Source organism: Pyrgilauda ruficollis, unplaced genomic scaffold (genome assembly GCF_017590135.1).
Source record: "Pyrgilauda ruficollis isolate IOZ18807 unplaced genomic scaffold, ASM1759013v1 scaffold79, whole genome shotgun sequence".
In the NCBI taxonomy this organism is placed as follows: domain Eukaryota; kingdom Metazoa; phylum Chordata; class Aves; order Passeriformes; family Passeridae; genus Pyrgilauda; species Pyrgilauda ruficollis.
In genome coordinates, this window is record NW_024529821.1 from 4,005,815 (window position 1) to 4,029,845 (window position 24,031).

General features: G+C 48.6%; 2 protein-coding genes across 3 annotated transcripts in view; one reads left to right on the forward strand and one right to left on the reverse strand.

The window, feature by feature from the left end:
* The window catches only part of FARP2 (FERM, ARH/RhoGEF and pleckstrin domain protein 2), a 67,880-nt gene extending 65,813 nt beyond the window's left edge, over positions 1-2,067 (forward strand). Inside the window, exon 26 of the mRNA XM_041486986.1 lies at positions 346-2,067. Within this exon, the coding sequence (XP_041342920.1) occupies positions 346-433 (88 nt within the window). The 3' untranslated portion in view covers positions 434-2,067. The remainder of the gene's footprint in view (positions 1-345) is intronic.
* A 1,429-nt stretch (positions 2,068-3,496) lies between these two features.
* STK25 (serine/threonine kinase 25) lies at positions 3,497-24,031 on the reverse strand. 2 transcript variants are annotated; one of them, XM_041486977.1, is made up of 12 exons: positions 23,954-24,031; positions 22,544-22,659; positions 16,550-16,780; positions 15,334-15,390; positions 14,175-14,283; positions 12,805-12,962; positions 12,365-12,550; positions 11,751-11,896; positions 10,803-10,917; positions 10,440-10,511; positions 6,942-7,078; positions 3,497-5,622 (listed from the first exon to the last, which is right to left on the reverse strand). In XM_041486977.1, exons 2-12 carry the CDS (start codon positions 22,571-22,573, stop codon positions 5,583-5,585), a joined length of 1,281 nt encoding a protein of 426 aa, XP_041342911.1. In that variant the 5' UTR covers positions 22,574-22,659; positions 23,954-24,031; the 3' UTR covers positions 3,497-5,582. The 2 variants fall into 2 exon arrangements, with proteins under 2 accessions (XP_041342911.1, XP_041342910.1); XM_041486976.1 differs by having other exon boundaries at positions 23,950-24,031.

The window sequence follows — 24,031 nt, forward strand, 5'->3', positions numbered from 1 at the left end:
CCACAGAAGCAAGGCTGTTACCTATTTCCTAATTTATTGTTAAGAAAAGCAATAATTATTGTCAGCTTGTCATCCTTGATAACACTGAGGAGAGAACACAGTGAGCTCTCATGAGAGTTCTCTGGAGCTCAGAGCACTGTGGACTTGTTACTTGGACAGGCAATCACCTTCTGCAGAGTATTTGCCACATCTCAAGCTGTCCTTTTGAGGAGTTAATTTTCCAGAAGACTTGTAAGACAAAGAAAATGTCTGTTTTGGAGGTTTGGGAAAGGGGTACAGCTCATAACAAAGGACAAGATTCCCTGTGAGTGAGGGTTAAACATTTCTCATGTCTTTTCTTGGCAGGTGGATGGAGGTGATCAAAAGAGCTACCAGCTCTCCTGCCAGGTCGAGCCTGCTGCTTCCCAAGGAGAAGGACACTCACACAGAGTGACGTGGGGCAGAGCTGGATCTCTGCTGGCAACACCAACAAAACAGGCGGGAACAGGAGGCTCGGGAGTTGGCAAAGCAAAGACCAGGAGGCTCCTTCCCCCCAGAATGGAAAGTGGGAGTGAGGGGCTGCAGACAGGGATCACATCCATTCCCAATGGTGTGAAGAGGGGCCAGTCTGTTCCAGCTGAACCTACTTAGAGAGAACCCAACAACAGCAGTGCTGGGTGCACACATCGTGGAAGGGTTCTTGTTCCATTGTACCTGTACAGTGACACCTTTACCTGCCCTGAAGGCAGGTCCCACCTTCTTTTTACATTTTGACTGGATGATCAGCACACATGGGAGAAAAGCAGCAGCTTCCAGGGGTGTAGCTGGCTGGCAGCAGTGGGTGCAGGGCTCCCTGTCCCTGGTGCTCGTGGGGCTGGCAGCACATCCTGTCCTGCTGCTGCTGTAACCGTGTGGCACAGCTGCCTCGGACAAACAGGAACACACCACGGGCTGGCTCACTCCCAGCTCATTCTGAACAGACACTGCAGCTCTCCCAGGACAGCTGTGCTCCTCAGGAGCTGCCAAGGCAGCAGTTTTCCAGGCAAGCAGGAAGACAGTCTCTGCTGAGCTGTCGAGGTGTTGGTGGATTGTGGATCGGTGCAGGGGGGTGCATGGTTTGTCCTCTGAGCTCAATCACTGTTTTCATATCACAGCTCCAGTTTCTTTATCCTGTAGTAGGAGTTAAGTAAGGCATGGGATGGCAAGCACTCTCCACTCTGGTGTGGGTGATGTTTTCAAGGTATTTAAGCACTGTAGGAGAACAAGCCTCTGGAAGTCACTGTTGGTTGTGCTTTTGTCATGCAAAGACTTGTGAAAATCCCTAATCTTCTATTTCAGTTTGGGGTGGGATCCATCTTCTGTTTCTCATGAAGGTAAAAGTCACTGGATTCCAGATGGAGCATTAGTGTCTGTGGACTCTATTAAATTTCTGCATTAAATCTGAAATGTTTGCAGCTTGTTCTCTTTTGTAAAGCTGTCACCTTTGGGTGCCTCCACAGAAGGACTGACATTTGCTAAGTGCCACAAGATGCTGTTGGACGTGGCTTTGAGGGGCTGTGGGGACTCTGGTTTGTATTAGATAGAGAAGTGTTTGTGTACTAATGGAAGGAACAATGCAGTGAAGCAGTGAAAGCAAAAGGAAAGTGTTGCATGCTCTGAGGATGGAGGAACATGGAGATCCCACGGGACAATGGGATGGACAGAGGCCAGCATGAGTGTTCAGTTATGGTCTCAAGCATTTGTGGGATGAGGACTGAAGGGAGGGGGAATCCAGAGGGATTTTCTTGCTTGGCATTTGCATCCTAGAAGAGTGACTGCAGATCCAGCCTTTGCCACCACTGTCACAAAGACCATTGTCCCATCTAAGTTAAATGTACTTAATTTATTAGTGTCTTCATTTATTATTTTTTTAATTACCTGTTATAGGTGTATCCATGTGGATTGATTAGACATGTTATACTGTGGCTGAATATGACTGTTGAAAGTAAATAGCATCTTGGTATAAAACTCTCTCAGCCTCTTATTCCTGAGCTCACCATCCCCATTCCTGGGCCCACAACTCCAGGTTCAAGTTACTCAGTAGTTTTCCATGACTCTGGATCTCAGCTCACCCTGTACCAAGTGCTCTCCATCCAAACTGGGGCTCCCACAGTGAGCAAGTCTTCCCTTAAGGTCTGTGGGCTGGTGAGTGAATGATCCTTCTTCTGTGCTGAACTCACAGCTCAGCGTTTCTCTTGAAGATGCAGTGGCTGAGGTGGGGTCTCTAAACCGGAGCCTCTGGAAGGACAGCAGGCAGCTGAAGTCCCTTCTTGGTTTGAGAATGCTGAGCTCAAATGTCTGTGCATTTAAAGTGCAGGAGCTCAGGCTAGGAAAGAAAAAACATTGCTATTCCTAGCAAAACTGCCTTACCTCAGTGAACTTTAAAAATGGTGAGGATTTCAGTGGTGTCTCAGTTCTGTAAAATACTTCATTTTTCCAGAATTCTCCAGGAGTATTTTTGTCTTAATTACAAACATGAGAAGTTTCCTTAACAGGAGCATTAGGCAAGAACAGAACTAAAACAGCTCCTTATTTCTTGCTATGGTGCTAAGGTGTGTGTAAGGGGGAGATGCAGTTGGGACTGCACGGCTTAATAGCCATGGTCTCACTATTTCAAAGACCACCCAGTTCCAACCCCTCCCCTCCCCTTCCCACCACGGGCAGGGACACTTTCCACTCCACCAGGCTGCTCCAAGTCCTGTCCAGCCTGGCCTTGGACACTTCCAAGGGAAGGGGCAGCCACAGCTTTTCCAAGCAGCCTGTGCTACCTGAGCCTCAATAGCCTCAAAAGGAAGAATTCCTTCCTACTATCCCATCTAAGCCTGCCCTGTCAGTGTGAAGCCATTCCCCTCTTGTCACCCTGGAGCCTTCTCCAGGCTGAACAACCCCTACAGGGCGTTTTGTCTCTTCATGCTCGACCTTCACCCAGGGTAACAGAGCCCTGCTTCACTGCTCAAGAAACCAGACTGTGCAGTAACTGCTGACACACTGAATGTAACAGACCAGAGCTGTTCTGGTGCTTTCCCTGCTCCTCCCTGGCCAGAGCAGTGATTCTGTTACACCAGTGAAGAGTTTCATACTGGCCCCACCTCTGTGCAGTGGATTATCCCCAAAGATGGAGACTCCACACCTCCCTGGGCAGCCCCTGCCCCAGCTGGGCCCAAGAGGAAGGCAGAGATCCCCTGCTGCCAGTGCAGCCTGAGTCTAAAGACGGCAGATATTGAACGAACTCCAGCAAAAACCTGCAGTGCAGTGTGCTCCGGTGCACAGCTACACCTTTGCCAATAGTGGGGCTTCCTGCAGTGCCAGCAGGAAAGACTGACGTGCCTGCAGCTGTTATCCTTGCACACACAGCACTTGGCTCTGGGGTGTCTGTTATGGATGCACGAGGAAGATGTGGGGGGACACCAAGAAGAATGCAGAGAAAAGCAGCTGGAACCAATCCTCCTCCCCCAATGACACAGTTACACCAGCCTCATTTGTTTTGTTACTTTATTGAAAGTGGCAGATCCCTTTCAATGTTTTTGAAAACTAAACCCATTGTTGCTTTGAATCCTGGGCGAAGGGGGTGGGGATTGTTTCCTTTAGAAAGTTTCCTCGTTACACTGCAGAGCGAGGAACGACACAGGTACCTTATCAACACCATTTGCTACTGCTGTGAACAGCAACTTTAAAAGCAGCAGGGGCCCTTGTGCTGGCCTGCAGCCTCTGCCTTCCCCCTCTCCAAGCCTCCTGTCTATACATTAACTTCTCCTCCTGAGGGAAAAGTGGGTTTGTTCTGTTCTTCCTAACTGCAAGCTGGTTCTCACCACAGAACACTGCTCTGCATCAGACAGCCAACAGCAGCACCTCTTCTCTACTGTACAAGTTCATAGTGTTGCTGAGCCTGGCTTTAGCCATCAGGATAAACAAAGGATTTTATCCATCAGGATAAATAAAGGCTAGTCATAAGGTAGAGTGAACACCATACACCAGGATCAGGGAATGTGTGGTCCCCTGAGCTACTTGAAGCCCAGCACTTCAAATCTGCAGGTCTGAATCTAAGTACCAAAAATCAAGCCTTGTTTCTAACCAAGTGGCCTGTCATTAAAAAAATGCTGAACAGCTCCAGCCTTTGTTCTCAGTGGCTCTGGGGTGAGCCATATCATCCACATACAAACAGCCAGACAAAGAGCTGGGTAACTGAGTTCCTACTGACTTCATGGGAATCTCAGTTACACAGCAGCTCTCTAAGCAACCAGCTATTGGGGTTATTCTCCTAAGTCTATTTTTCTAGACCTTTAAAATGTAGATTTAAGATCTGTGTGCTTACCTGAATTAAAGATTTGCTTTATAAACTAGTATGATACAGAAAGCAAAGCTCCTGGGGATGGCTCTGCTGGGATACCTTAAGCAGCCAACACAGCAGTAGATGCTGTGGTTTCTCTGCTACCAAACACCACCCCAGCTTGTCAACTGGAGCAGAGCCCTGGCTGCAGCGAGTCTGGATCCCAGGCTGAAGGAGAAGCCACAAAGGGAAGGTTGAGGAGAGGGAGGCCTAGAGCAGCTTTTGGGAACCCCCAGCCCCACCACACTGCTGTGGGCCATCCAGCTTATGTCTTCCTGTAGAGCACGGGTTCTTGCATCAAAAGCTGCTGTGTAGTGTCCCTCTGCCCCGTGAACCAAAGCCCTGCTGCTGTCTGCAGCTGTTGTGCTCCCCCCACTCCCCTATTTAACCCTTCTGGCCCCTGTGGGCCTGCCCAGCTCAGACCAGCACTGCCCAGCCTGCCTGTCAGCTGCCAGGAGCACCAAGGACAGGAACTGCACCAGCTCCCACAGCAAATACACCCACTCGGCCTTCTGCTCCCTGGAGACCCAAGGCAAGTTCTGCTGTTGCCTGAAGTAGATGAACTAAGGTCTAATACCAAATGATGTCCCAGAGCCAAGAAAAGAACAATCGGCAAACCCATCCTCCTATGAAATGACAGGCTGGGAAAGAGCAACCGTGTATCAGCTCAGCTGCTGCAGCACTGGAAAGTGTTACTTGTGTGTGAAGGGCTTGAAGTGATCCTCCAGAACAACTGGAGAGCTGCTCTGACTCTCCCAGAGGCCTTAAATGCCTGAAGAGCTTCTCAACATCCCTGCACTCACACAAGACTGCTCACAAACACTTCTTTAGGAAGGGCAGGAGACTAAACCCATCAGACTTGCCTGTGAAACATCTACCAATGGAAGGGAATCTCCCTTTTTCCAGCAGCCAGGCATTTACCAGAAACAAGCTGTGAATCAAACCAAGCCAAAATGGACACATCCATTGTAGGAAAACAATTAAAAACTGCATTGATTACATTGTAAAAACAATTAGACCACCCATCTCGGGTTCTGCAAAAGGTCTAAATTGTACTTGCATTGCAAACCCCACCCTGGGTTATCATGGAAACACGGCTAACATGAAGGCTCTGAAATGTCCTGGGGTCCATCACAATGTCACATCCAACAGATGGTGGTCTGGATTAGAGATGTAGTTCTTATGAAGCTGGAAAAAAATCCTTCCCCCCTGACAGCAGCAGCAGGGAACGAGAGTGTCAGCGGGCAGAGCTCAGGTGGTTCCGACTGTGTGAAAACCTGCAAGGAAGAGTCAACAAGGGACAGCTGGTCAGGGCTGGCTGTGGGCAAGGGGTCAGGCTGGCTGGGTCTGTCCCCACTCCCACTGCACTGCCAGTTTTTGCAGTCCTGACACACAAAACCAGCACTTTTAACAAAAAGCCAAGGTGGTTTTCAAGGTTCAGTTTCAACCTGATAAGTTTTCAGCACTAATGTTTTATGGTAAGAAAGCAACCAGGTCTTTGAGGCTTTGCAAGCCTCCCCCCAGAAAACAATGATCTTGTGTTTCTGCCCTGTGCAGCAGTGTTGTTTCTAGGCTGACAGAAGTGATGATGCTGGAACAACCTGTCTGCAGTCACCCACGCACATCTACGTGCACCTCCTGCTCAGTCAACCTGCTGCTCTTGTTGCCACAGTGGGGAGCAGTCAAAGGCTGGATTCAATCTTGGACATCTTCTCCAACCTTAAAGATTCTGTTCTATTCAATAGGTACTTGAGTAACAAGGCACAAACATTAACCCAGCAGAAAGAAATGCTTAGAAAGCCTAAGTTCAAGGGTGTAAAGATTGTAGTCTGGGTTGTGTTTATAGGGGCAGCCAGAGCACAGAACAGTTCTTTTGGTATGGTAAAACACTTCCAGCCTGCTAACCAGGGAGGAGCCAAATGTTAAGTTTCTCTCATGGTAAGGATTTAGGATAGCCCACTCTGAAAGAGAGAAAAGCCAAATTCATGTTAAATAAAGCCTGATAAATCTGTGACCATGTTAGCTGTGTTGGAACCTGCAACACATGGATGTGACTGGACTTGGTGTCAGCAGTGGAGCCAAGTTTGACCCAGCAAAGAACTAAATTATACCAGACTACATTCCTTCACTGGTTTAATAAATAATTCTTGTCAGGAAAAGTACACTTTTGTGTACATGCAAAGGTGGGCAAGCAGTGACTAGCTGCACGTAGTGCTTTAAAGCACATTCCTTTCAATGAAACAGGTATTTATTAACAGAAACTTTCTATCCCAGAAGTGATCCCAATGAGAATTTGCACAGTCCTTGCTGCCTGGGTAACGGGACCAGCAGGACACCATGTGTACATAGATATATGTGCAAAATGAAGGTGAACAGCAGCACCCTGCTGTGCCCTGCAACATACACCTACACTTCAAAAACCTGTCCAGTGTGAGGAAAGGCTTCTGAGGCAAAAGAACTGTTGCCATTAAATGGAAGCAGTTAGAAGAAGTGCCACAGGAGCTGGGAAGGCAATTTGTCCGTGTGGGCTTTGCCCAGCCGTGGGCGCAGGAGCCGCGGGGGTCGGTGCCGGCTCAGCCTCAGGGCACTCCCTCACCTCTGCACCCGCTCCACCATGTGTGCTATCAGCTTGTCAGAGATGCCTGGGCAGGACTCCTCGGCCAAGCTGAAGGCATTCTCCAGCTCCTCCATGGCTCCCACGTTGCCTCCAGTCTGCTTGTGCTTATCTTTGAGCTGCAACCCAGAAACAGGGCATTAGGTCCTCATTTTGTTGCAGAAAGCACAGATCGAAAAGTGCAGCACTGACATTAAGACCCTTTCCCACTCCACCAGGGTGTAGGAAGGCACCCACATTCCACTTAAAGGAACCAAAAAGAGCTCATTTGTAGGTCAGCAAGGTAGAAGTTCAACGTCTGGAGTTCAAATTTGCCTCCAGGAACTAATGGCAATCAAAGCCCTTACCTAACAGGATGAACTCTTAAACTAAATGTTATAAGAAATGGACCAACAGCCCTGAAAACTCACAACAGCACAAAGAACTCCAGGTGTATCTGAAGCAGTACAATCACCTTTGCTGCTAATGACAGCCCAGCACCCAGACACACACACAGGCTCACAGGCAGGCTGGGCAGAATATACCCAGTGCCAGGAGTCAGTCACCACCACTTTTAGCAACCACAAAAAAAGTCTTGAGTTGCTTCTGCTGACTGGGAGGCCAAGGCAGAAAACTGCCATCCCAGGGATCCCGAGTCCCTTGGCCTCCAACACTCCCCTCTAAGAGAGCTTTACCCAGGGGCAGGGGAAGAAAGTCCACACACCAAGACCTCCACACACAGCAGCCTGCCTCATCAGTTCACCTCTCTCATGGTGCACTCCAGCTAGGCCTCTACTTGCACATACTTCCAGTTGTTAATTTGAAATAGCTACAGTTCTGTTGAGAGGGAATGCCTGACAGGTCACTGATGCTGAGCCTGAAGGAGTCTGTTGTTGGAAATCCCACATTTCCACCCCCAGCAGCAGTTCCCCACCTTCTTCCCACAAGCTGCTGATATGACAGCCCCTTCCCCAGGGCACCATCACACAAGGAGCTGAACAACAATCAAGCATCTTGCTGAACAAGCAACATCTGGTCCAGTTCAATTAAGCTCTCATTAGGCCCTGCTGATTACAGGGCTTTACATAAGTCTTGCAGTTCTTTCCCTCAATTCTAGGATCAGCCTTTCCTGTTGTTGGAGCTCACCTTTTCTCAGAAGGCAGAATAATGTGAATGCTAATCCCCAGCTGCAGTCATTCCTGTGCACCAAGTTCCCTGCTGGGAACAAACAGTTCCCAGCTAAAAAGGGCCACTGCCTCCTCAGTGGGGCACCTGTTCCCTAGCACAAAGCTGTGGGAACAACCCACACACCCCTGCTCAGTCAGAAGTGGCAGGGACATGGAGGGCAACTCAGTTACTCATCAAGGATACAGATTTCTTAGGCCAAAAATAGTTGTGATGCTATAGCCAAGGATTTGATGTGTACCTACCAAAGGCTGCCTGCCCCAGAATAAGCATAGGGTCTGCCCTGGAGGTGAGGAGTCAGTTTATCATCAGCCTTTGACACCAAGCCCCTGAACTTCAGCTTGCCCAGCAGCCTGTGATGGGAGCAGTGTGTGCTGGGCTGGGCTGTCTCTCCCCACTGCAGAAGAGCTCTCTGGAGGCTTGCAGGAGTTAGAGCTCTGCACTGAGCTCAACCTTACCAGGCCCAAAAGTTATTTTACCTCCCTGCTCCACAATGCTTGCAGATTTGCAGCTGTCCACAGCTGTTAGTGACTCCTCACGAGCTGTTCTCAATGGTAACATCCAATAACACACATGCAGGGAAGGCAGATGAAAGATTACAAAGAACATCTCAGTCAGATTTCCATTCACAAAGCCCAGCTTCAGCCCCTTTAGGAATGAGGGGATCAAGCCTAGCTGGTTTAAGATGCAATCGTACAACAGTGAGGAGGACCAAGTTTTCAGTTCTAGTTTCCTACCAATAGCAAAGAACAAACATGCAACCAGCAGCAAAGCAGATTTCTGACCTGAAGAAGTTTTCTTTCAAGCCCTCTCCACTGCACACAAAAGCCAGGTTATTTCTGAGACTGCCCAGAACCCTTCCTGCTCCTAATTTTGCTCAGTGAGATTTTTAGAACCAGCAAAAGTCTAATCAAAGGAAAGGGGGATCAAAAAACTGGGGCAAGGGAATCAAACCTGCAGAAATTAAATGCCTGAGAAGCCACTTCCTGCCTGGAACTGGTGCAGCAAGGTGAGTAAGGAAAAGCACAAAATGCTTGTACAGTCACAGCCCTGAGCACTCTGCCCCAGGAGGCTCCTAAACTGAACAGAGACCCAGACACCAGTGACTGTGCTGCACAAACAAACTGCATCACAAACCAACATGGTTTTAATGTGGTTTCATCTTAGCTCAAGGCCTACAAGAGCCAGGTCAGTGGCCTCATGCTCTGACCTCTGAAAGTCAAGGCCCGTGGAGCACAGAGAGGCCGGTTAGATACACTCCCTATTTCCAAAGCAGAGTGGTCTCAAGAGCCTGCTTTCCACAATGACCTCTGGTGCCTGCCATGCAGCAAACCCTCCTTCCACAGAGCAGCAGACCTGAGAAGAGAGAGTTAAGTCCAGAAACTATTCCTGGAAAAAGCACAGCTCTCTGCTGGGCCATGCCATCAGGATCCAGAAGAGGAACTCCTCAGGACCAGAGAAAGGGTGTCTGTCACCAGCATCTCAAGAACAGAACCCTGACATGCAGCATCCAATTGATTTTTTTCCAAAGCATAATCTCATTTCCTACCCTTTTGCTGGAAAGAGCAACCAAAGCTCAGAGCCAGCAGCCCCCTTATGATTATCCTGCTCTTCCCTGACAACATCACCCAGCTGGAAAGGTGAGCTGTCACCTCCCTGCTGATACTGACACCATCCTGTCATTAATGGCAGCTCTCATTCCAACTCCACATCCCCATCCACACTATAAGGCAGGGGAAGTGGGTTGGTTTTCTAAACAGATTTTCTCTGCCTGCCTTCCAGAAGTTAGGTGGCAGGGAACTCCTTGGTCCTGGCATTCTACCAATAGCAGTCTGTACAGATCAAGAAATGGCCTAGTAACCAGCAAAGCCCATTCCTGCTCTAACCCACCCACCTTCCCCTCAGTAACTGTGCTGTGGACATGCACAGTGACAGGCAGATCAAGTACCTATCTGCTCTAACAGGAGCTACACTTCAGCCATGGACATCAGAGTCTGGAGCTGCCCAGGCATTAGCAAGCCTAAGATGCAGATAAGAGACAGATACTCCTCTATCAGATCCTCACCAGAACACAGATTACCAGAAGGGTAAGGCCTTTCTTCCAAACACAAGTGTTTTCAGAAGGACCCGCCAGGGACACACTCACTTTCCCCACATATGGTCTAGCCCTCTGAACTGGTGCAAATGCTTCAGAGTCCCTTAACCCCACTAGACACCTCTCCACACCTCCCTTCTCCAAATCCTTCCCATTTTCTTATCTATTTCAGGTATCTTTTCATCTCCAACCAGCAGAGACACCAAGAAGGTTCTACTCACCTCCCCAAAAACTGGGTGAACAAGTGTGGAGAGACACTGCGACCGTGGTTGCCTCTTGATGGGCTCAGTAGGCTGGAAAGCAACAGCAGAAGTTACAAGCACAGGCAAAAGCTTCCAGGGCCCATGAAGCACTCAGCCTTGGTGAACTCACAGCACCTCCACAGCAATCCCATCACCAGATCTTGGGAAAGCCACAAGTCACAGTACCCTGATGATGTGCAAGGGGCAACTCTGGAGCACCAGCCCTTGGTGCCAGAATGAGGTAAATTTCAGACAGAAGATGAGGGCACAGTGGCTTCCCCAAGACACCCAAAAGCTCATGTTAGCTCAGTCCACTTCAGAAAGACCAGACAGCACACAGACCTTCTGGGAACCATGAAGAGCCATTCCTTTGTGCAGTTTGCTCAAGGAATTGGGGCGAATCGTTGGTGGGAATGTCCAGATTGGACCCTGGTCTCCATCCTCTGCATCTCCATCACTGCAAGTGAAAAGGGGAAAGTCAAGACTCAGCTCCATACATTGAGGGTTTGCCCATACTTTCCCAGAATCACAAATTCTCCCCACCTGACTGCCATATTGCTGCAGGCCTTCACACTTTTCCCTATCCCAGAAAAAATTCTGAAAAGAAATCACTTCAGTCTCTACAACACCTGTACAGCATCAAAGAGATCTGAGCTAAGTACTACACCATGTTTCCAAATCACCACGTCACCTCTCTGATCCAGCCAGCTTGAAGAAGTTTCTAGTGCTAGTTAAATTTAGGAGAATTTCAAGACAACCCAAGCTCACAATGTGAGGGACTAGACTTAGATGTCATAAGCCAATTTCCCCAAGTGCCTGGTCACTTGAGTGCTGCCACAGGTGAAGAGCAGCTCTGTGACACCAGTCTGGCAGTGAAGGGCCCTTTCCCCACCTGAGGCTCATAACTTGACTGTCCTGCAAGGGATTGCAAAGATTTACCTATCAGTACACGTACACACCAACACAGCTCTTGCCACAGTTACTAAAGCCTGGAGCTCTTGTAGTTAATGAAGGGTGCATAAAATACAGGCAACAAGAGCCCTGTTCTACTGGTTTCACACAGATAAAAGTTTTGTGTCAGTACTCTGATTCCTTACACTCAGCAAAGAGGCTCCACAGGTTAGGACCAGAACAGAGAAGAGTCCCACTGAACAGGAGGTAACAGCACTCACTTGCTCCCACAAACAAAAGCTCCAAGGTAAGACCTCAGGTGGCAAAAAGACCTGAGCTGTCTGCAGCAGGCGACCCTGGGGCAAGCAGGGGCAGCCTCCACGCCAAAGATGTACGTACATATCGGAGTCACCAGAACTGGAATCCTCTCCATGGCCCTCTGACTTCCAGCGTTTGAACCGGTCGATCAGCTCCATGAGGAACGAGGTTTTCTTGGTGTAGCGTGTGATGAACTTGTGCTTCAGCAATTCTTTAGCTGTCGGCCTCTGGAGCAGATAAGAAAAGCATGTCACATCTAACCATCTCTGCACACTAAACATCAGCTCACTGACTTCTACTGGAGTCACAGAATATCCTGAGCTGCAAGGGACGCACAAGGATCATCAAATCCAACTCCTGGCCCTGCACAGGACAGTCCCCAACAATGCCACCAATCCCCAGCAAAGTGCCTGAGAGTGTTATCCAAATACTCATTGAACTCTTGGCAGCCTTGAGGCGATGACCACTGCCCTTAGGAGCTTGTTCCAGACCCTTAGGTCCCACTGCTGGTCATCAGAGAGAAGTGATCAGTGTTCGCCTCTCCACGTCTCCTCATGAGGAAGTCCAGCTCATGTCTCCATCCTGTAAGCTCAGCAATTCTCTCTCTCTGTGATTCTGGAACCTTCCTCATGTTGAAGACATTTTTGACCTCTGCTGACCTTTACCCAAATTCATAGGTGGGCAGCAATACTCACAAATCTAGGATCCTTATTGAGGCAGGCTTCCACAAACTCCTTGAAGGGCTTGCTGTGGTGACCCTCAAGTGTTGGAGGGTTGTTTTTGGGGATCAAGAAGAGAACCCTCATAGGATGCAAGTCAGAATTTGGAGGCTCTCCCTTTGCTAGTTCAATGGCTGTAATCCCGAGGGACCAGATGTCTGCCTGGAAAAGAGAAGAAAAAGAACACAGAACAGCAAGGAACAATTCTAAAACATGAAAGCACGGTTTTAGGACAGCTAATCACATAAATCAGATGGGGAATTTAATGTCTAATACACAAACTTCTCCAGCAAACTCTGCATCATAACAGAAAAGAATAATTCCTGCAGTAAGCAGCTCTTCCATCCCCTGTTTCTGTCCTAGCACCACCTCATGTACAGTAGCCCCAAGCAGCAATCCTCGGGCTCCCAGCTCACCTTGAAGTCATAAGCAGACTGTTTGATGACCTCTGGTGCCATCCAGAATGGAGTCCCCACAAAGGTGTTTCTCTTGATTTGGGTGTCTGTCAACTGTCCAGCCACCCCAAAGTCAGCCAGTTTCACATCTCCTTGTTCGGACAGCAGCACATTGGCAGCTGTATGCACAAATAAGCAATTAAGTCTGCTGGCCTCTGAATCACCTCCAGCCCACACAGAACTGAATACTGAGCAGAGCCCTCCTGTGGCATCCCCCTTCACCCCAGTGATAACCCTCAGCCTGGATTTCCAGCTTCAGACCCATTCTCATGCTTTGAACTCCACTGGGTAACATAGAACAAGCTCGTGCACTTTGTTGGATCAGAAGGGGAATATTGCTAAGGTAGGAGCAGGGAGCAGATGTGAAGGGACACATCATGAATTAGATGTGACTCCTGGCCACACAGAGAAGGGAGGGTAACACAGTCTCTAATGCTCTTGATCTTTTTTCCAGAGTAGCATTCAGCCCAGGTTAAATAGCAGATCCTTCTAAAGAGCTCAAGGCCCACTCTTGTACTAGTTCCCACTCACTCATAAGACCGTAACATTGTGCAAGTTTGGGGATGGGGGTTTCCTTCTGAGACCCTACCTAACAACTACCAGCATCTCCCCACCACTGGCAGCCAACAGCCCTACACATCTTGCAGTGCTAGAAACACGCATCTCACATACACAAGAAAATCTTTTCTTCCAATCCCCCTGCATGAAGTTTCTGTGCCCTGCCTACTCACATCCCCTCCTGCAGTGGGACAGAGCAGTGAGCATCTGGCCCAGCTCCACAGCTCTGTCCCTCCATCCTCCTGCAGTACTCTGATGCTCTGGGCTTGCTGGGACACTGCTCTTTGAGAGGCAGATGCCAGCTCTCTCTACACCACACGTGGCCAGTGACTATAAAAAACAGCAACAGGATAAGCTGACACAAGCTGCCCTGATTTTCTAGGGCTGTGAACTCTGCATGAGGACAGCTCACTCCTGCTGTGAGCTACAACCACAATAACCAGCACACACACCCTTGGGGTCCAGCAGAAAAGTCAGCTAATATCTGAGCATGCCTTTCACTGACTCCTCCACTTCAGCTCCCTGACTTGTCCAAACTCCAAGTACCAGAGGAGAGCTACAGATCCTCACTGTTACTCTAAACCCTAAAGACATGAAAAGCATGAGTTGTAATACAGTGACAAGCATCAAATTCAGAAAACAGCAACCCAACAAGAAAAGCAGCACTGAGAAACAGTCTTTGAAACCTTGCAGATTTTGGTGAATATAATACCTCTGAGTATTACGTTACTAACACCCATTACAAGAAAGGGAGCTGAGCTCTCCAATCTTACCTTTGATGTCTCTGTGGATTTTCCTCTCTGAATGTAAATAATCCAAACCCTTCAGGATTTCTCTCAGGATAGTAGCTATATAAGTCTCCTCCAGTGGTCCTGGCTTCAGCTGACAAAAGGCAGAAAGGTGACTTAAAAGAGGGTGGCTGATGCCTTGGATTTTACAGGCTTTCAGTTTGTTACTTGGAAACCTTGGCCAAGCAGGTCATACTCAGCAGGAAGCACCTTCTTGCACAGCTGATTCTGACAAGCAGAATGCTGGGTGTTTGCACCTGGCAGCATTCAGTAGAAAAACTCTGGGGGATTTTCTGCTAGTCTATCAGTCTGTTAAAGGCTTCCCAAACAAACAGCAGTTTATCTCTCACTTTGGCCTGGGAATACACTGGCCAACAGAACATTTTAACAGTTTCTCTTGTTCAGGTCTCTCTGCCAGCATGCAAGTACTGAATTTCAGCCTCTGAGACATCAATCCCCAGGCTGTGGAGTACTGTATCAAAGCTCTTCTCCTTTCCATCAGTTCTCCTCTAACCAAGTCCTGCCTTCTCAGTGCAACAAGTAAGGTTCTGACACTCAGATAACTTCTGCTGATGACAGCCCACCACTACACCATCCTCCAAGTCACTGTAGGCTCAGCAGCTTCCCCTACATCATTAGTTACCTCTCTGGAAAAATGGGCACTGTTGTCCTAAAGAGAAGAGAAAAATGCTATGACAGAATTCAGTCCAATTCAGTGGACCTTTACCTATGGGTAAATTCTGCATCTGTATTCTCTCAAAATCTGGGGTAACTTAATCATAGACCAAGTCTTTACTGAGCTATGCAAGCACTGAGCATAGTTCTCAATACCATGACTCTTAACTAGGTGAAGTACAGATTTGCACTGCTCAAAACCATCTGGCTGTGCTCACTTTTCAGTTCACTGCCTCTTTCCATCATACAGCAGCACAGCATGCTGGACAACAGTGCTGGGAGCTCCATGAAACATTCCCTCAGTCCTGGGATAAGCATAACCACCATGTCTGTCCTGCACTGCTTAGCCCTTGGGCACAGGGCTGCCTAAATGATGGAATGTAGCAAGTGAGTGTCTGGCTTATGGGCATTTCACAAACCAAATCTTCAGTCAGTATTTTTCATAGTCCAGAACTTGCCACTTACTCACCAAATCCAGGGCTGAACCTCCTCCCAGGTACTCCATGATTATCCACAGCTTAGTGCCCTGCAGGCAAGAGCACAAATCAAGAGGAAAGACAGTGATAAAAGCAGACAGAAAAGTGAGACACCCACGAGGCAGCAAGACACAAGAGTAGTCCTGTACACAATCCAAGAGATGCTGCACACTGCAGCTCTCAGGGGCTTAAGGAAGGAGCCCCAAGCTCCCTCTTTTCTGCTGACACAGCACTACCTGCCTTCAGCACATTTCTAACTCTCAGTCTGCAGTTTTACACAGGCAAGTGCTCCTACAGGCACCAGACTGCTCAGCCCACAGATAAGCTTATTCCCAGGTTGGAGCCCTTTAACATCCCTCCAACAGCTCATCCAGCATAAATCCTTCTTGGCAATGGCAGGGGAGCATTGCAGCCTTTGATCTCATTAACAGAGCTGCCAGCATGAAGGGTACAATTGGCAAGACACTCTTAACTCCTCAGAGAAGAGATTCCATTTTGAGGTTACAGGGTCCCAACAGAAGATAAGCAGCAGGTCCATGAAACTACAGCAGAAGGCTGAGAAACTGCATTATGGCCTTTGAAAAGTAAGGGAGGAATTCTCAGGACCCAGAGAGCTCAGGAACTATTTGCTGTAGTCCCACTGTTACATTCACCTCCAGCAGCCAGCATGCATAGGCCACTTCTGATCAACACTACTTCCATAAGGGATTCCTAAACCTGCTCTCAGTGGAAGCAGTATTAGTAGTCCTCCATAGACTCAGTTCATATACTTTTCACCATTTATGATGAAACGTGAAATGAATGAGTTTCAATCTCCTCCTTTTTTCAGAGGCATAAATCCCTCAGTGGTACTGCCTTAAGACTGCGCTATTCTGGAAAAGTATTCCATCAACTTCCTTTCCAAAACTGTCAGGCCAGGGTAAATTCTGTCTTCAACAAATAATTTGCTCTCCAGTGAAGTGCCCTGCTCTTCACAAGTACCACAAAGTACAGGGCACCTCATTTCCGTGTGCTTAGCAAGTGCCTTAAAGCCCAGTCTGCTACCAAGTGCACATCAGTGCAGTGATCAGAGCCACCACTGCTCCTGCTGCCATGCTGCCATTCACACGTCACTTTGCAGTGCCACATGCCACCACCCACTGTAGCATCCACAGAGCAACCCTCCCCATTCCCAAACTAATGGCAAGGAACCACCATGGTTTGTCCTACCTTCAAGTAGGAGCCATAGTACCGGGTGATGTAGGGGCTGTCACACTGGCTGAGCACTGTGATCTCCTGCTGAATGTCCTCGATCTCATCCTCAGCCTCCTCCAGATCAATGATCTTGATAGCAACCACTTCCTTGGTGCGGTTGTCGATGCCTTTGTACACTTCACCAAAGGATCCCTTGCCGATCCGCTCCAGCTTGGTGAACAGCTCCTCAGGATCCACCCTGGAGTGCTAAACCATGAAGCAGAGATGGGAGAATTCCATTAAGTTCCCAGGCTGCAGCACACCACACATACCCATACAGCTCATCCCCATATCTGTGCACCTACCACTATGTTGATAATTCACCTGAAACTCACATATCTTAAACAGTCTTAGAAACTTAGCACAGAATATATCCAAGATTGGAACTGAAGAAACCTTTTCCACAGGCTTTCCAACTCTGCAGACCACAGTGGGGGAGGAAAAGGAGGGAAGCCCAGCATGAGAATGTCATCAAATATTGCTGTGGAAAGTGCCAGCTCCATTGGGACAGGGCTGCTCAACTGTAGGCACCAGCTGGTGCCAAAGCAGCTCCATGAGCAAGCATCTGCTCACACTTCAATACAGACCAGCAAGGGGTACCAGAACCAGCTTTCTCTTGGAGATCTGATGAGAAAATGGGCACAAGCAACAGGCCATAAAAATGTTTCCCTAGCTAGCCTTCCTGCACTCAAAGACTGAAATGATTAGAAAGATCTGCACCCTTCCCTACTTGTCTGGAGGGTGAAATATTACAGTAATAGGAATTCACATTTACTGTCTCCTCTGCTGCAGCCTGATTTCCACGCAGCTCCCAGCTCAGCTCTCCTCAGATGTTTGCAGATGGAGCCTCACATCTTTTTGGAAGGTCAGCAGCAAGGAGCAGGCAGGAGAGCAGAATGGACACTCCATCTAGCTGACCTCCTTTTCTGTACCAGCCCCTTCTCTAGCTGGCACTAGCATATGCAAAGGCAAATAGCATCTCCTTCATTAGCTAAACACATCAACTAGGCAGTTACTAACAGAAAAATACAGACTTTTTAACAGCAGCTGCACAGTTAATTCTTTATTAAGGTGAGTATGGGTAAGAAAGGGAATAAATCACAGTCATTTTCTCATGCTATTTAATTCAGTCCACCCTCCACACCAGGAGGTCCTTCACGCAACTAGTAGCTTCATGCTACTAAAATGTTCTTTGTGATTAGATTTTCTGCCTTTTTTTTTTTAATAGTTTGAAAAAAAAAACCAACCTGGAAAATATGGCCTGACCTTAGGGAGCAGCCAAGCCATTAGAAGGAATTTTCCACACCCAGAACTTCTCAGTCTCACCTCCAACACGTCACCCAGTGAGAGTGCTCTCTCACAAGGGCCTTGAGTTGGCAGATTTTATCAGAGAACACAGAGGCTGCATTTTTCCATCTCACACCAGGTTCTAGCAGCAGGCCATCACTGAGCAGCCCAAGGTGTTGCTTAATGATTAAGCCAGTCTGTCATCACAGGTTGTTTGCCTTCTGTGCATTGCTGTAAGCCAGGCCCAGGTGAGCTTTACAGGCAGCTCACTCAACGGGATTTCCACACAAACTCCAGCCCAAGATGTAGAAGGATAACCCAATATCCTTTTGCATTCATAGCAACACCCAAACGGTCTGTACTCTGAACAAATGCACTGGAAACAGACTAGAAGGGATGTTCAGAGATAAGAACTGGAGATGCATAGCAGAGACTGGAGAGAGGGAGGTGAGGGGAAGAGGATCTGAGCTTGAGAAATGTTAGGGGACAACATGAGAGTGATGGCCACTGGCAGGGAGAACAGTCTGACTAGTCCAGACTCACTACAGACCAGGAACAGTTTCCACCTGTTGACTAACTTGGAGGAAGGGGCAAGAAAGTGCCCCAGACATGACTGTGCACAGTGACCTACTGCACCCTAAAAATGCCTATCAACACATCAGCCACTCCCACACATCAGGGAGAATGGAGAGAAAGAGGATCATCTCCTAGAAGCACCTGCTCAGCTCAGAAAAGAAACAAGAAACACTACCCACATGAATACTGCAGGGAAGCAAACCTTCAAGAAAACATTCCTCCCCTCCCATGTAATCTTTCCATGAGGTAAGAAACAGCAAAGTGGAAGTTACTGCTTCCCCCTCAGCTTGGTAGGACACAACAGGGAGTCAGGACTCATTTCTCCAGATCAAGACATCAAACAAGAGCACTGGCTGTGGCAAGCAGCTTTAGGGACAACCACCACTTTATGTGCAGGCTCTGTAATCATGGACAGCTTTGTAAACAAGCTTCCAGACTTGGATGTTGGTTTATTCTGTTTTCTGTAGAACAAAGGAGTTCAGGTAGGTGTGGTGAAGGAGACAAAGCCTCTGACAAGCAGACAGAAATTCTGCCCAAGGGACTCAGGAAAACAATGTAACTGATGGACAGGTGAGACAGGCCCACCCCCATGAGGGTGGAAACATGAGGACATTTCATTTGTAGGTACTGGATTTACCTTCCCAATACTGACCTGGAAATGCTTTAGAGCTCACAGGTGACACACCACATGGTGACCTGTGCTGACCAACAAAAATGTTCAGATCTGTAGGCATAAAAGCCTCAGCAGTCATCAGACAGCAGCACAGATGCAGTTCCACCAGGAATGGAGAGCTATGGAACTGCACTGCTCTGTCAGGAGAGAGAAGGATGCACTCCATGAGCCTCCTGACTCTCCCCTTCCCCAACACACCTGCACAGCACCATGGTGAGAGGTGCAACAAGCACCACCCTCCCTCTCCTAAACATGACTTATCTCAGTACCAGTCATCTTGTTAGAGAACCACCCTGGTTCTGGAATTGCAGTGCTACACACACACTGGAAAACTTCATTAGTAGGAAGCAACAGAATCCAGATGAAATGCTTTATACCTGCTTCAATGAGCACAGATAACCCAGAGCAGCTTATTATGACCTGTCACCTTTGCAACTGCTTACCAGCTTGGGTGCTTCCCATTTTTCTTCCACATTCACAGAACCCATCAGAGCTGAAAAATGGAGCTCCAGGTCAGCAGCAGCTGCTCCATGTTCTACTACTGCATGTAAAGCCGTTAAAGGATGATCACTACATTTTAATTTTTTCCGTGTCTGACTCCTTGTTACACAGCAGTTCTGAAGCAAAAAGCCTCCTGCTGTTCCTCTCCACTGAGAGCAGTCAGTCAGGCACTAGAGATGGCTCAGGCAGGCCTGGGCAGGCTTTGGAGGGAGGGCACACAATGCACCAGCTCAGTTGCAAGTGCAGGAAGGGAATAAGTATGAAAGGGATGATGACAATTTCCTGGTAATGCGCTCCACTTCTGCCCTCCGGGATCCAATCTCACAGCACAGGAAAGAAGGATGCTCTGTCTGACAGGTGTGGGAGTGTTTGCCATCCTGACTGATGATACCATGTTTTAAAACAGACCAACTCACTGCAGCCATCAGCTATCAGGAAATGCAGTGTGTTATGAGACAAGCCTGGCAGTAACACCAGCTGCTTCATGGGGGAAGAATGGTTTTGGCAGCTCTGCCACCTCCAGCTGCTGAGACATGATAGCCACAGTCTTTGAGAAGATGTGGATAAGTACTAGAGAAAAAGGGTAACTATCTGCCCTCATTTCAAAGCTGCTGCCTGAAAAGTTAAGCTGCATATTGGGAACAGAAGCAAGCACCATTTGAACCAGCTGAAGATCTTCTCTCTGGGCTGTGTCCAGCTGGCTCTTACTTGCAAAATATTCAAGAGCAAGAATCATGCCTGCATTTGTTGCAAAAAACACTGAGGGTGCTTAAACTCTTTTGGAAATGAGAACTCCTTAATCTGGTGCAGGTTGGAATTGGAATCACTGCTCTATATTGGAGAGCTCTGTAACAGAAGATTGCCAAGGCCACAATACTTTATGAGCTGAAGCTGACCAGGAAGGTGGCAGCTTCAAAGGGTTTATGTGGAACTACAGCCACATTCAGAGTTATTTCTGACTGGAGCACTTTCCAACCAGCCAAACAAACAAACAAACATAATTTTGCCCTGCCAAACACAGTGGAAGATGGAAGCTGGTTTTAATAGAACTCATCTGCTCTTCTCTTTCCCTCATTGCCTCCTCTGTTCCCCAGCTTCCCACCCAGCATGACAAACACTCACCTCTGGGCTACCAACAGTCTCTTTGGTGAAACCAGCTTTGTACCTGGAACCATTTGAAAACTTCCCTGTCTATATGAAATCTGTGCATAGCTCTCTGCAGCTGCCAAAACTTGGGACAGTTTTGAATTTCTGGAGTATAGAAAAGAGGGAAGTTTGTGTTCAACACATTGAAACACTGTTTGTCTGAAACTCCCAACTCTTCACAGACAGCATTCTTTTGCTTCAGGAGATGAAGCATTATGTAGCCAAAAAAACCTAAATGGCTTCTCCAAGGTCAGGCAAGGAACAACAAATCTAGAAACAGAGCTCAAATCAGAGCTTTAAACACAGTAACTAACACAAATACATCCCCTGGCAGATAGAGCTTCAGACCAAGACTAGAGGCCTGCAGTGCTGTTTGTTCACAGCACAAGGGAGCCAAGGAAAGAGAGGAGACAACCAGCTGAGGCAGGGAAATGGCAGCACAAAGGCAGAGCAGCCTGGGCAGTGGTCTAAGGTATCTCTGCCCATCAGCACCAGAACTGAGCATCACAGACAAGTCAAGCCTCTGACAGCCCAATGCAAGTCTTAGTCTCTTGATTTTCCACAGCACCTCCCACTGCTCCCTAAATCCCAGGGAAGAAAACTTCAGGCCAGTTCCTACTGCCCTTCCAGCAAGCCTCAGCTACACCAGGGATTCCTGGAAAGACTGCAGGAATGGACAGCACAGATTGGTTTTCTATTCCAAGACCAGTCAGTCATGGGATGACAGGGTCTGAGAATGCCTAACATTTCCATAATAAATTCAGAGCTGAAACCACTAGAATGCTGATAAGCTTCATGAGTGAATGCTGTGCACATAAAAAGCTTCAGAGCAACCTCCTCTGCAGCTACAGAACTGTTTTCAGCCCTAATCAGACAGTATCCTTCCCTTTCTCTCCCTGTACAGTGACTCAGCCAGGCAGTATATTTACATTTAATTCCACACACACTTTGGGGAAACAGCTGATGTGAAAGACAGCATGCAAACTAAGGTGCATTGCAAATCAATTTTAAATCAGCAAAGGTTCAGAGAAAGCATTAGCTCAAACCACTAAAGCTTTTAGTAATTCTACACCTAGGAGCAGAACAGAATAATGCCCCAAAACATGGTTTAAGAAGACCTGTGCTCAGTATTGACATCTGCCAGTAATCAAACACACCTCACAACCAAATTCAGAGGGAAGAAGAGGCAAGCCAATGCTATTAATGTGGTTTAGCTTTCAGTCCCAAATCCTGGCATCATCTTTCCACACTCCTCTTGTGAAAATGTCATCACAACAGCAGCATTTAACCACATCCACAGAGGCTGAGATCTCTAGGAAGAGTTATGACCCAGTATCAAATATCACTGCCTCTTATACAGCAAGGTTACAAGCACCATTTTTCTGAGACTATGCCATGAACACTTTAGAAAGGTATGTCTGGCAGGGCCAGCATACATAGTTTTTCTGTTCCCATTTCTAGACTTCCCCCTTCCAAAAATATTCAGAAAGCCTATAACTCCTGTCTCCCTAAAAAGAACATGCTTAATCCCAGAGAAAAGCTCCATAGTGGGTGAAGAATTCACTTTCTGTATGGCTGGCAACACATCACTATCAGCCCAACACCAGGTACAGAGTCAGGCACAGGTCAATCAGCTAACAGGAGTAAGCTGAGACCTGTGCAACAGAGATAAAGAGTGGCAAAAAGTGATTTTCTAGTTATTTGTTTGAAACCCTTGTATCAAGAGCAAACACCATTATGTAAAACCTTGAAGAGGGTTTTAAAACAAACTTTTAATCACCACTTACCTGGCTAGCAAATTCTCTCAGGTGAGCCATGCCTACAGGATGGGGTTTTTTGCAAAATCAGGGAGGATTAGGATGTTGCAGCACAGCAGAAAAGTGATGATTTCTCCACTGGTCAACTGTGACAAGCAAGAATACACAGCTCTCAAGTGAGGTTCCTGGAAGCTGGTTCATTCCCCTGAAGAGTTACCTGCATCTTTTTTCTCTCCTTGATCTGAAGTGCTCCTTGAACCTGCCAACACGTTCTAAGTATGCTCAGCCCTCCTTGCACACCACATTTCTCAATTCTTTACAGAAATGCCTTCCAGATGTGTCAAGGAACTCGCTCTAATGTCACACACTGACCAAGTCCCAGGCTCCATTTTCCCTGCCATCATCACCTCAGCATGCTCCCCACTATTATAGCTAACTCTACAGTTCTAGTGCCTCACCACCACTTCCAGCATCATCCTCAGACACCCCTTTTCTCCTGCTCCTCCTCAGCAATCCCCTCACTGGGAGCACTCCTGTCCTCACTGCAGCCACTGGCAAAGTTCAGCTGCTCAGCACACACCTTCCTCTTGAGGGAACAGCAGCCCTGCACCTCACACCTTCCTCTTGAGGGAACACCAGCCCTGCACCTCACACCTTCCTCTCCAGGGAACACCAGCCCTGCACCTCACACCTTCCTCCTGAGGGAACACCAGCCCTGCACCTCACACCTTCCTCCTGAGGGAACACCAGCCCTGCACCTCCCCGGCTCTGTTCTAAGGAGCACCAGCCCTGCACCTCACACCTTCCTCTGAAGGAGCACCAGCCCTGCACCTCACACCTTCCTCTCAAAGGAACACCAGCCCTGCACCTCACACCTTCCTCCTGAGGGAACATCAGCCCTGCACCTCACACCTTCCTCTCCAAGGAGCACCAGCCCTGCACCTCACACCTTCCTCCTGAGGGAACACCAGCCCTGCACCTCACACCTTCCTCTTGAAGGAGCACCAGCCCTGCACCTCACACCTTCCTCTGAAGGAGCACCAGCCCTGCACCTCACACCTTCCTCTCAAAGGAACACCAGCCCTGCACCTCACACCTTCCTCCTGAGGGAACACCAGCCCTGCACCTCCCCGGCTCTGTTCTCCCCAGCGCCCCTTCCCTGCACCCCAGCAGCAGCTGAGCCCCAGCCCAGCGCGGCCCCTCGGCCCGGCCCTCTCCAGGGCCCCCGACCCCAGCATCCCCGTCACGGTGCGGCCCCACAGCTGCCCTCTGCCCCCACTCCCGTCACGGACACCTCGTCCCACCTCACACCTCAGAGATCTCCCCCCTCCCGCGATCCCCTCGCCATCATGGGCTACTCAGCGCGCCCCGCCCGGCACCCTCACGGTCCCTCTGTGGCTCATCGCAGGCCCGCCCGGCGCCGGTTGCCGCCGCACCTACGGGCAGCGCGGCGCCGCCGTCGGGAGCGCCATGCCGGGCCCTGGCGCACGGAGCCGCCGCCGCCGCCCCGGGCTGCCC